This window comes from Amblyraja radiata, chromosome 8 (genome assembly GCF_010909765.2).
Source record: "Amblyraja radiata isolate CabotCenter1 chromosome 8, sAmbRad1.1.pri, whole genome shotgun sequence".
NCBI classification, from domain to species: Eukaryota; Metazoa; Chordata; class Chondrichthyes; order Rajiformes; family Rajidae; genus Amblyraja; species Amblyraja radiata.
This window is the reverse complement of record NC_045963.1, coordinates 26,578,333-26,592,222: the sequence shown is the minus strand read 5'-3', so window position 1 is coordinate 26,592,222 and position 13,890 is coordinate 26,578,333. Positions and strand designations below refer to the sequence as shown.

Below are 13,890 nucleotides of genomic sequence, written 5' to 3'. Positions count from 1 at the left end.
CGGTTTGAAATCACAGAGCTTTGAAGTCTTCACGGAATCACTCACGTGACTCCGAAGTAAAATAGTAAGATTAAACGAGAACTTACCAGTTTGAAGTTTGATCTGTATTTTACGAGGAGCTACGATGAGGGATTACGTGCCCTCCGCTCCCACCCTCAATAATATGGATCAAACTGATAAACTGGTGTCTCCTTGTCTTTACTATGTTTACTTCAATAACTGTGTCTATCTGTGATTCCACACCGCTGCTTTGAAGTATGCCCCGCATGCGTGCTGAGCAGGCTCTTCACGTAATCCCTCATCGTAACTCCTCGTAAAATACAGATCAAACTTCAAACTGGTAAGTTCTCGTTTAATCTTACTATTTTACTCAACAACTTGGCTTTAGCTTGGTATGTCTAGATTGTCCCTAGTGTGTGTAGGACAGTGTTAATGTGCAGAGGATCGCTGGTCGGTGCGGGCACGGTGGGCCATAGGGCCTCTTTCCAAGCCGTATCTCTAAACTAAACTAAACTTTATTCCTTGTTCCCTCAAATTCTAGCTCATCTTTATCCCCCTGCCATTAATAAATAATTTTGACCAGTTTCAATCAAGTTCCAAGTGCAATCCTGGTCACAACATAAAACTTGATGAATTTGACAATCTTTCTTCAGGGTACCACAACATAGAGAGATGTGGAATTGTCTCACTGGTGGACCACTGAAGTGGCTGTGTGTGACAGCAGCTCCATTCTGTCCAGTCCATAGAAACATAGAACATAGAAACATAAAAACCTTGCTGCAGGAGTAGGCCATTTGGCCTTTCGAGCCAGTACCGTCATTCAATGTGATCATGGCTGATCATCTAAAATCCCGTTCCTGCTTTTCCCCCATGTCCTTTGATTCCTTTAGCCCCAAGAGTTGGCGGTGTTGGCGGCGTGACCGACGTCGCAGCGGCCTCTGCAGTCCGTCTGTCTTTTTTTATTTTATTGTCCTGTTGAGTGTATAGTTTGTGGTGGGTTTTCGATTGTGTATGTGTGGGGGGCAGGTGGGGTGGGTGGGGGAAACTTTTAGATCTCGTCCCTGTACGGGGACCCGACCTTTCCCTGTCGGGTCTCCGTTGCCGTTGGGGCCTAGCACCGTGGAGCGGCCTCCAACCGGAACGACAGCTCAAGTCATGGAGCCTGCAGAGCTGCGGAGCTGCGGACCTGCCACCGTAGAGCTTGCCAGCTTCGGAGCGTGGAGAGCTGTGGTGGCGCGCTGCTGCGACCCGACTCCGGTGGATGGTGACACCGGGAGCTCGCGGGTCCCTGGTGGGAGACCGCTTTGTGGGGCACCGGCAACGGCGACTTCTCCCGCTCGAATTGCGGGGTTGAAAGTGACCTGGAGCGGGGCCTTACATTGCCCGGCGTGGCTTTAAATGGCCGCGGACTTGCTAGCGCCCGCCGGGGGCTCCAACATCGGGACCCGGAGCAGGGCCTTACATCGCCCAGCGCGGCTTTAAGTCACCGTGGGACTTGCTAGCGCCCGCCGGGGGCTTTGACTTTGACTTCGGGAGAGGAATGGAGAGCAGGGGAGAGACAAGACTTTGCCTTCCATCACAGTGAGGAGGAGATTCACTGTGATGGATGTTTGTGTAAATTGTGTTGGTGTGTGTCTTGGTTCTTTTCTCTTGTATGACTGCAGAAACCAAATTTCGTTTGAACTTCATGTGAGGCTCAAATGACAAATAAACTAGTAAGATTAAACGAGAACTTACCAGTTTGAAGTTTGATCTGTATTTTATGAGGAGGAACGTTGAGGGAATACGTGAAGAACCCGCTTCCAACGCATGCGTGTCATTCTTCAAAGCAGCGGTGTGAGGTCACAGAAACTATAATGACCTAACATAGTAAGATTATCAAAGAGATACCAGTTTTGATATGATCATAGGAGGGTGGGAGCGGAGGGCACGTATTCCCTCAACGTTCCTCCTCATAAAATACAGATCAAACTTCAAACTGGTAAGTTCTCGTTTAATCTTACTATTTTACTTCGGAGTCACGTGAGTGACTACGTGAAGATTTCAAAGCTCTGTGACCTCATGCCGTGGAACGAGTCCATGCTTCACAACTGCCTTGGGTATCGGGAGAGAGTATCATTAGCAATTTTAGACACACTTATACAAAGACTTGTGTGATATAACGAGAAAATACATTTATTAATTGAAATCATAGCCCTGTAACCCTTCGGGCAAATTATAATATTGAACGTAAAATGCTTTCCGAAAATGATGATGGCTCCAAAACTGGTTTATTATAAACCTTTGGAAAGTCCTTTCGGATGACCATCCTGCTATTCTGAGGATTTGGTCCGTGGGTACCTCAGAACCTTTGCTGCGGATTTTGCTGCAGCCCTGGTGGAATGAGATTTAAAACCATTAGTGTTTATTCCTGCCATCTTTAGGACACATTTGAGCCACCTTGAGATAGTTTGGGTCGTGACCCTTTTGTGCGGTTTCTTGTAAGAAATTAACAAAGCCATTTCCTGACCTCGAATGCTCTTAGTATATTCCATGTATAATTGGATATGTCTTGCTATACACAGACGTTCGTCATATGGATATGCCATAAATTCAATCTCTTGACCCGATGAACCTGGTCTGTTTGTTTTATTAACTCATGTATGACAAACACCAGTTTCTCTCGTGAGATGATCAAGGAGTCCAGGCTCAGTTTGCTTAATGACTGGACTCGTTGTGCAGTAACTAACGCCATGAGCATAACCATCTTCATGGTCAGTTTCTGCAGTGATAATGCTGTTTATGGGCCACCAGCTCCTCAGCATGTTTAAAACGACACCCACATCCCAGATTTTGGAGTACCTGGTTTTAGGGGGATTTGCATTGAATATGCCCCTCATAAGTTTTGTTACCAGGGGGTGCGTTCCCACCGTGTGCCGCTCCGTTCCTTGTGATAGGTAATTGGAGAGTGCACTTCTGGCACTATTGATGGCACTGTAGCCCAATCGTTTATCATAATGGAGGTTTGTTAAGAATTCCAATACGGCCGGAATGTTCTTGGCCCTTTGGTCTAGGTTGTTGTCAAAGCAGTATATATGCCCCATTTCTTGATGTGTCCGAGGTACTGCTTCCGTGTTGACAGTCTTTGTGCGGATGTGATGAGATTCATCGTCCTGTCTGACAGCCCCATGCCGTGTAGTGGGTCTTTCAGACTCTACAAATCAACAAATCCATAGTCTTATGGCATGGGTGACTGCCCCCCCTCCAGTTACTGGATGAATTAATAAATTCGGGCTATGTCCAATAATGGAACATGGTTCTAACACCATCCCCTGTATGACCGAATACCACGGTTGAGTAGGCCAATCGGGTACTATGAGAATCCCAGATGCCAAATATTGTTGAATTTTCCTTTGTACCCGATTGATGATGCAGAATGGGGGAAAAGCATAAAAAACGCCATTTCCCCCAATGCAGTGAGAAAGCATCTGTAGCTTCTGCCCCAGGGTCTGGTTCCCAGGACACATACCTTGGTAATTGGTGATTCAACCTGGACGCAAAAAATATCAATATCTGGTCTACCATATTTTGCTGTAATTTCAGCAAATACATTTTTATTTAACATCCATTCCGTGTTTTCATTAAATTTGCGTGACCTGGTGTCTGCCACTGAATTTAGCTTACCTGGTAGGTATGTTGCCGATATCCAAATGTTTCTTTGGATACACCATTTTGTAATACCATAGACGAGTTGTCAATAATGATGGGGTTGGAGCAATACCTAATGCTATGTTCCCACCACTGTAGTTCAATTATAGCTTCCGTAGGCAGCTCCATAGGTCTATCAAAATGACCTTTGTTAAATTTGAGTGCTCTAATTTTTGCTCTTTGCAAATTTTGATAATGTAATGGCCCAAAATGTGTGGCCGGGAATGTAGCCACAATCTTCCCAATTATCCGGCCTACCCGTCTAATGGAGGGTCTGTTGGTGTTAAGAAGCTCGCTGCAATCCTCCTGTAGGGCTGCGGCTTTATTTATTGGTAAAGTTACTAACATATTGACCGTGTTAATGGTGAATCCTAGATAATCCATATTCGTTTCTGGTATCAATTTACACTTAACTCCATGTCTGTGTTCCCCTCTGATGGGTACTGTATAGTATGCATCTTTTAAGTCAATGCTTGTCATATAGAAACCAGCTGATACTAATTCTTTAGCAGTGATAAAGGTATCCATCTTAAAATGAACATATTGAACGAATGTGTTTAGGGTTGAAAGGTCAATGATAATCCTGCAACACCCATCTTTTTATTTTTAATAAATATGTTTGATACAAATTTTAATTGTTCATGAGTAGTATGCTCAATCACACCTTTTGTATACAATCGTTGTAGCTCCATGTGGGCTTTAGATTGTTCGGTTTTTGTAAGGACGAAATGCCTTTCTGGTGTATGTTGTACTGGGGGGTTATTGGGATGAGTAAATTCTATCAGACAACCCTGAATACTGCTTAGAACATACGAGTCTGTAGTGATTTTACACCATTCGTCACTGTAGTATTGCAACCTCCCTCCCACCGTCGTGGGTCCCTTTTTTACAAAAGAACCACACCCACCTACCTCCATGGTTACTGGTGGTTGTATTATTTTCTTTGTTTTTTGAAAAAAGGGGGTTTTGTTTTTATTCGTGTTCGTGGTTGTACTGGAGGTTTAGGCTTCCGCATCTTCCAGGGTGGCCGTCCCTGGCCATACCCTAAAAGAAGGCTGCTGCGGGTTATATTGGGTTCTGGCACTGCCACTGATATAAGCCACACTTTTCGGTCTTCCATGTGGCTGGTACCGTGATCCAAAATAAGCCTTTGCGCTGGTTTTGATGAGCCCCAGTGTCTTGGCTTCCCCAAACAAAAGGGTTGGGTTTTAACGGCTCTTTGTTTGCAAATTGTTGCATATTTAGGATCCAGTGCTGGCTGAATAGCCGCCCTCCGCATGCTATTCAGCTCATATTGTACATTACAGAACAGGGCTAGTGCGTCTTGGTGGCCTTTAGTTTGCTCTTTGTCCAGGGTGCGGATGTAAGCTGTGATCCCTGCCGTAAGCCCCTTTAAGGCTTTCTGGATTTTGAGATCATGGTTCCTGATGTCCTTCCCCATATGCTTCCAAATGCATTGGTTGACACTGGGGATTTGTAATGCATCACAGTTACCAGGTGGCAGATGTCTGGCCAGTGTCTCTGTGAATATTTGTTGTTGGAGTTGATGGCCAGACATGTAGTTAATACTGGCTGCCATCCTGGAATCCAAGTCTGCCCCTGTTTGACTTGGTTTGAAGTAATCAGCCACCATGTCCAGCAGTGTATGTTTTTCTGCAGATTCAGGATCATGGGAAGCTGTGTGATCAGGGTCTGGCCCATCAGGGTCCTGCCCACTCTCCTCCGAAGAGGTCGAGATTTCAGGGGGTCCCTCACGGGGTACCCATATGGGGCTTGTCTGCCCACTGTGGCTAGTCTCCACATTCATGGGACTGCCACTGTGAAGGAGCTCCTCCAGCAGCTCCTTTAGACGGTGAGCTGCACTTGCTATTTTTGGCTGCTCCCTCCCTGCAGCCTTTCAGCAGTGTGCTGCTGTTCTCTGTAGCCCCGCTGTTCCCGTCCCCGGTACTCACGGGTGCTGGTTTGCGGGCTTTCCTCGTCCCGCCGCTGGCCACACCGGTCCTGACTGTCGGTCCACGTCTGTTCCCGGTGTTCCCGGTCAGCTGTTTCTCCTGGCTGCTCCGTATGCAGCCACTCATAGCGGGTTTGTTCCGTCTGCCGCACCCGTTCAGCCCTGGTCCGATATTGATACGGGCTGGTCGCCCGCTGCTGCTCCAAGTCGGGCTCTGCTAGATGGTGCGTTTTTGTTTGAACTTTGCCTCCCGGCCGGTGAGTGAGTTTCGTCGGTGCCAGAATGATTTCTGGCACAGCTGATTCCTCTACCGAGGCATCTAGAGCCGACGGCTGCTGTCTCTGCCGTTCATCCACGTTTACAACGCGTTTCTCGGGCAGCTTTTTTGCAGACCGCTTCCTTTTCACTCTGTCCATTTACCTGCCTTTTGCTGGTCCTTTTTTCCTTCTCCCGTTACTGGGGGATGTCCTCCACCCTTCTGTTGACTCGTGCAATGCGTGTAGCGATATTACACGCATGCGTTGGAAGCGGGTTCTTCACGTAGTCACTCACGTGACTCCGAAGTAAAATGTATTGTATTGTATTGTAAGAGCTAAATCTAACTCTCTTGAAAACATCCAGTGAATTGGCCTCCACTGCCTTCTGCGGCAGAGAATTCCACAGATTCGCAACTCTCTGGGTGGAGAGGTTTTTTCTCATCTCAGTCCTAAAAGGCCTACCCCTTATTCTTAAACTGTGACCCCTGGTTCTGGACTCTCCCAACATCAGGAACATTTTTCCTGCATCTAGCCTGTCCAATCCTTTAAGAATTGTATATGTTTCTATAAGATCCCTTCCCATCCTTCTAAATTTCAGTGAATACAACCCCATTCGACCCATTCTTTCATCATATGTCAGTCCCGCCATCCCGGAAATTAACCTGGTGAACCTACGCTGCACTCCCTCAATAGCAAAAATGTCCTTCCTCAAATTAGGAGACCAAAATTGCACACAATAGTCCAGGTGTGGTCTCACCAGGGCCCTGTAGAAGTGCAGTAGGACCTCCTTGCTCCTTAAAACCTCTCGCAATGAAGGCCAACATACCACTAGCTTTCTTCGCTGCCTGCTGTACCTGCATGCTTACTTTCAGTGACTGATGTACAAGCACACACAGGTCTCGTTGCACCTCCCCTTTTCCTTGTCTGACACCATTCACATAATAATCTGATTTCTTGTCCTTGCCACCAAAGTGGATAACCTCACATTTATCCACATTATACTGCATCTGCCATTATACTGCATCTGCCCACTCACCCAACCTATCCAAGTCACCCTGTAGCCTCATAGCATCCTCATCGCAGCTCCCACTGCCCCCCAGCTTTGTGTCATCCGGAAACATGGAGATTTCAATCAATTTCCCTCGTCTAAATCATTAATATATATTGTAATTAACTGGGGTCCCAGCGCCGAACCTTGCGGCACCCCACTAGTCACTGCCTGCCATTCTGAAAAGGATCTGTTACATCCTCAAAAAATTCCAGAAGATTAGTCAAACATGATTTCCCCTTGCTGACTATGAAATCCATGCTGACTTTGACCGATCCAAATGCGCTGCTATAACATCTTTAACAATCGACTCAAGCAACCTCCCCAATACCGATGTAAGGCTAATTGGTCCTTAATTCCCCGTTTTCTCTCTCTCTCCATTTTTTAAAAGTGGGGTTACATTGGCTACCCTCCAATCCACAGAAACTGATCCAGAGTCGAGAGAACATTGGAAAATGATCACCAATGCATCAACGATTTCTCGGGCCACCGCCCTGAGTACTCTGGGATGCAGACCATCAGGCCCTGGGGATTTATCTGCCTCCAGTCCCAACAGTTTACCGAACACCATTTCCTGACATGCAGAGAAAATACAAGTTACAACAGAAGATGAACAAAAGAAGCATGAGACTAATGTTTAGTCATCATTTAGATCTCATCTAAAATTGTTTATCATTCACATCAGAATCAACAAAGAATAGTTGTGGGTTAATAAAAGTGTTGGAAGAAATTAGTATATCAGTCGATTGCTTTACTGCATTCTTGACATTTAAAAATACATTATGTTTCAGCAAGTAAGTGGGTAGCATTACCTGCTGACATGGTTGATGAGCTGTGTTTGCAACAGTAGGTCTCTTCCTGGTAGTAAGTTGTCACAAATTAGATGCTGGTTAGATCGTACGGCAACTCCATGGCAGACACACAGAGAGCACAACACATCCAAAACCTTGGGTAACAAGAAAATTAATTGTATGTGTAGGAAGGAACTGCAGATGCTGGTTTACACCGAAGATAGACACAAAATGCTGGAGTAGCTCAGCGGGATGGGAAACATCTCAGGAGAGAAGGATTCGGTGACGTTTCAGTTCGAATTGTGTCGCTTCTGATTTTTTCCATCACATCGGTTACCACAAGATGAAACGTGCAGGATAGAACTGTAGATGCTGGTTTATACCAAACATAGACAATCTGCCATAACATTTCACTGATCCAACAGTACACTGAGAGTCATAGTCATACAACATGAAAACAGATCCTTCTTCCCCAAGTTACCCCCCTACATCTACATTAGTCAAACCTTTCTGCGTTTGGTCCTTATTCCTCTACGCACCCGCTACCGAATGTGCAAGATTGAGGTGAGGTGGAGATCAGATGCTGCACCTTAGATCTCCTGCTCTGCTACTGCAGCCAGCATTGAGCCAGGTGGGTTGAGGGCTGATGTATTAGAGAGGGAGACCCAATGTACTCCAGAGACATTTAAAACCACCTCAGGTATTCTAGGGGACAGGCCTCAGCTGTATGGCATCTGAAGTCCATTTAAGCTGCTCATGAGACATCTCTCAGGTGTGGAGGGGAAACTTGTTCATCCGCAGATGCTCCATCCAGACTTGCAAGGATCTCACTGAAAGATACCAGATGATGAAAGGCCTGGGTAGAGAAGACATGGAAAGGATGTTTCCACCAGTGGGAGAGACTAGAACCAAAGGTACAGCCTCTGAATAAAAGGATGTATCTTTATAATGAAGAATTCCTTTACCCAGAAGGTGGTGAATCAATGTTATTCATTGCCACAGACGGCCGTGGAGGATGTAATTTGGGTATTTTTAAAGCGGGGATGGATAGGATCATGAGTAGAAAGGGTGTCAATGATTTCAGGGAGAAGGCAGGAGAATGGGGTTGAGGGGGGAAAGATAGATCAGCCACGAGTGAACAACGGTGTAGACTCCATGGGCCAGATGGCCTAATCCTGCTCCTATGTCTTATGGTTAAAAATTTGGGGAATAATCTTTGTCCAGCACAATCTACTGATGAAGTGGTTCCAGAATATCATAATTTAAAACAAAGTTAGAGGTTTCCTTAAGGATAAGGCATGACAGAACGACTTCATAACTTGTTACACTCATGAAACATAATTTTCAGCACGAGATTGGGGCGTTTATTCAATTCATGTCAATGCACAATTTAGAAATGAAAAGCACTCAACTTTATAAATTTGTTCAAACTCCAGCACCGAGCCTTGCGGTGCCCCACTAGTCACTGCCTGCCATCAGTCTATCCAACACCATTTCCTGCCTAATGTGGATTTCCTTCAGTTCCTCTGCCACCCCAGATCCTCTGGCCACTACTATATCAGGAAGATTGTTTGTGACCTCCTTCGTGAAGACAGATCCAAAGTACCTGTTCAACTCATCTGCCATTTCCTTGTTCTCCATAATAAATTCACCTTTTACGGTCTTCAGGTAGAATAGGGTGATCATTGGTCAGCACGGACTCAGTGAGCCAATGGGCCTGTTGTCACACTTTATCTCCAAATTAAACTAAACCAAAACACTTGTAGAGACAAAGATAGGAAAGGGTGAGAGGACATAGGACAAACGCGGGCAGATGGGGCTAGTGTAGATGGGGCATCTTGGTGGGCATGGACAAGTTGGGCTGAAGAACCTGTTTCCCTGCTCTGTCACTCTGTAACCTCTCGTCAAAAATGGAGGACGGACAAGAAAATGGAAGAGGGTGGCAAGAGATGAAAATGGATTAACGTGGGCTATACTTGGAGGTATCCAGATGACCAGTACAACACAACCCTCCCATTACGGCTAAAACTGAAGCCAGGTTTTGGCTTTGAAATGGAAACAAACATAAAGTAATATTAAAATCTTCAATAATCTGATTTTTTAAAACAAACATAAATACTGAAGCCAAGAAAATCCATCTAATTCTGACATCTATAATCAATTACAATTTATTTTTTATTAAAGAAAAAGGTAAATAGTAAAATACATTATCTAGAATTAAAACATGTAGAAATTGCAAAATACTAAGAGGTTTATTGCTCTGCTTACTATTCATTGTAAAATTCAAATATACAAATAAACGTGAGCATTTCTTTATAAACATATTAACACCTTCGAACCTTACCATAATAAATTTAGCAATACAGTATGCCTTATCAGGAAGTAAAATATTGATGAACAATACCTTATGATTTCTTCCATGTTTATCTAGCAAGGAAATAATGGATTTTATATGCCCTTCCTTGATAATGTTCAGAGCTTCCGGGCTTTCCACAAGAACACAGTGCAAAACTTCAAGGATTCCTATTTGGTAAAAAATGGAAGTTAATTAGTTCAATGAATTTGTTCAACTTTCTTCTGCAGTTGTATAAGGGTCTGGTGAGACCACATCTGGAGTATTGCGTACAGTTTTGGTCTCCTAATTTGAGGAAGGACATCCTTGTGATTGAGGCAGTGCAGCGTAGGTTCACGAGATTGATCCCTGGGATGGCGGGACTGTCATATGAGGAAAGATTGAAAAGACTAGGCTTGTATTCACTGGAGTTTAGAAGGATGAGGGGCAATCTTATAGAAACATATAAAATTATAAAAGGACTGGACAAGCTAGATGCAGGAAAAATGTTCCCAATGTTGGGCGAGTCCAGAACCAGGGGCCACAGTCTTGGAATAAATGGGAGGTCATTTAAGACTGAGGTGAGAAAATATTTTCCACCCAGAGAGTTGTGAATTTATGGAATTCCCTGCCACAGAGCGCAGTGGAGGCTAAGTCACTGGATGGATTTAAGAGAGAGTTAGATAGAGCTCTAGGGGCTAGTGGAGTCAAGGGATATGGGGAGAAGGCAGGCACGGGTTATTGATAGGGGACGATCAGCCATGATCACAATGAATGGCGGTGCTGGCTCGAAGGGCCGAATGGCCTCCTCCTGCACCTATTTTCTATGTTTCTATGTTCCTATGAATGCATTAAGTGAATTTTCATTTCACTATTATCAGGGAAGATTTTTTTCTGTGTGCATCATCACTTCTAAGCAGGACACAAAGTGCTGGAGTAACTCAGGGGGTCAGGCATCATCTCTGGAGAATATGGATGGGTGACGTTTTGGGTTGGGACCCTTCTTTGGTCTGAAAAAAGGTCCCAACCCGAAACATCACCGCTCCATGTTCTCCAGAGCTGGTGCCTGACCTGACCTATTCCAGCACTTTGTGTCCTTTTTTTTGTAAAGCCAGCATTTGCTATCCCTTGTTTCTAACACATCTAGACATCCCATTCATTCCTGCCTGGAGTACAAGCAGTCTGTTTGTCCTGAGCAAAACACAAAACACTGGAGGAACTCAGTGGTTCCGGCAGCATCTGTAGATAGTGGCGTTTTGGGTCAGGTCTTCTTCACACTGTTTGTAGTTGGGGTGGAGAACGCAGGAAAGATAGTAGGGGGGATGGCACAAAGCCTGGCAGGTGATCCAGGGTGATCCAGGACACCAGGGTGTCAAGGGTTATGGGGAGAAGGCAAGAAGATGGGATTAGGTGGCAGAGATCAGCCATGATTGAATGGTGGAGTAGACTCGATGGGCCGAATGGCCTAAAGCTACTCCTACAACGTGAAGTGATAGGTAGATACTGGTGAGGGGGGGTGGGCGGGGGGAGGGGTCATTGGCAGAGGGGTGGAGTGAGTGATGAAGGAGACAAAAGGGTCTGAGATGAGGTGTGAAATGTAAAGGAGGGATAGAGGTGGAAGGAGATGGGGGAGAGGGGAAGGATCAAAGGAAATACTGGCATAGGGATGGGACATGAACATACAAAGGAGGGGAAAGGAGCAGAGGAACAGAGTTGGGATAGTAGAAGAAGGGTTTGCCCACTGGGAGGAGGGGTCTGGGGGGGGGGGGGGAGTGGGTGGATGGATGCTGCGCAGGGAAGAGAGAGGGAGGAGGGATATTATTTGAAATTGGAGAACTCAAAGTTCATACCGTTGGATTGTAAGCTACCCAAGGGGAACATGGGGCACTTACTTTGGTTTAGTTTAGTTTAGTTTAGAAATACAGCTTGAAATCAGGCCCCTTTGACCCACCGAGTCCACGCCGACGAATGAGCCCCCTACTCTAGTTCTATCCAACACAACAGGAACAATTTACAGAACCCAGCTAACTTACAAACCTGCATGGTTGTGGAATGTGGGAGGAAACTGGATCACCTGGCGGACTCACACGGTCACGGGGTAAACATGCAAACTCTGTATAGACAGGCAGCAAGTCTACTGCTGTGCCACTGTGCTGCCCCACAGGTGCGGTTCCTCCAGTTTGCGTGTGGCCTCGTTCTAGTGATAGTGGAGGCCAAGGACAGAAAGGTCAGAACGGGGAAGGGAAGGAGAGTTTAAATGGTTAGCAACGGGGAGATCCAGCAGACCTTGCAAACTGGAGGAATTGCTCATCATATTCCACTTGCGTCTGCAGTTCCTTGTGTCTCCTGATTATCCTAATGGCAGGCTGAACTCAATGGCACTCTGCCACTGCTACAAGTGTGCTGGAATGGTGCACTATGATGTAGACGTTCACTGCGATGAAGTCCCCAGTCAGCTAAACACTGCCTCACAGCACCAGAGACCCGTGATCGATCCCATTCCTGACCTCGGGTGCTGTCTGTGTTGAGTTTGCACGTTCTCCCTGTGGGCACGTGGGTTTTCCCCTGGTGCTCCGATTTCCTCCCACGACCCAAAGATGTGCGGGTTGGTAGGTTAATTGGCCCCTCCGTAAATCCCTCCTACTGTGTAAGGAGTGGATGCAAAAGTGGGACACCAGAGAGCTAGTGTGAATGGATCGATGGTCAGCATGGACAGAAGGGCCTGTTTCCAAACCATTTCTAAAACAAAATCAGGACCTAGTGCGGCCACTTCACTGCAGTCAGCAGAATCAACGTCAACGACAAAGCACGGTAAAACAGAAATATTTTAATCAAATGAAGAACCGGACCCTGAAGATCAAATATTTTCTGCTTTGTACACATCTCTCCACAGATAGTTCTTCACATTAACGTCATTTCCATAATTCGTAAGAAATAAAGGGCATTTACAGTAAACTTGGTTCCATAAAAAATAAATGGATGTGTTCAAGGAAAGAGAGGTTTCCGCCACAGGGAGTCAAACTGCTTGAGTATGACGCGCTTTGAAAACATTAAAAAACAGACAACTGCGAGGAATAATGTGAGAAAAAAAAAGAGCAAAAAAAGATAATCCTCCTCACAGTGGTGAATCCGAATAAAGTGCCCTCAACCCCTGATGAAATCTGTTAGTATATGTACTGCTTCCAACAGTTACAAAAAGCTAACTCAGTTTCTAGCTAATTACTTGTCTGTTTTTCCAAGGTTAATAGTTCTAATCAGCTGAGCGTGTTTTTTATGTTAGATTTCCCTGTTGGTTTCCTCTGAAGCACAGTAAAAAAAACAATCTCATCGTCTTTAGAACTTCACTCCAAATAAGAAGGAAACAGGGTTAGACATGTAGGAGGGAATTCTGTGCTATACTTGTACCCGGTATCTGGCTTTTACTCAGATAGGCACCGACACAATATAAAACAGCTCGATGATAAGTGGTGAGTGAGTCTGTCCAACAGGTCGGTTTATTGAAGGACAACAGTTCGCACTGGAAAAACACTCTGAGAGAAGCCAAAGACACAAAATGCTGGTGGGTCAGGCAGCATCTCTGGAGAAACAGGATTGGTGACGTTTCAGTTTGGGAACCTTCTTCAGACTCAGATTCTTCAATCATACTGACCCAGAATATCACCTATTCTTTTTCTCCAGAGATGCTGCCTGACCCACTGAGTCACTTTGTGTCTACCTTTGGTATAAACCACATCTGCAGTTCTTTGTTTCTACAGGAAACAGGGTTATCTCTGAAACAGTCTCATGACAATCAACCATTGAAAGCCTGTATCATGAAGTAAACA

General features: G+C 45.3%; 1 protein-coding gene across 1 annotated transcript in view; it reads right to left on the bottom strand.

The window, feature by feature from the left end:
• The window catches only part of ryr2 (ryanodine receptor 2), a 301,683-nt gene that overhangs the window by 245,210 nt on the left and 42,583 nt on the right, over window positions 1–13,890 (bottom strand). The window contains 2 exon segments of the mRNA XM_033025458.1: window positions 7,756–7,889; window positions 10,139–10,257. Of these exon segments, the coding sequence (XP_032881349.1) occupies window positions 7,756–7,889; window positions 10,139–10,257 (253 nt within the window).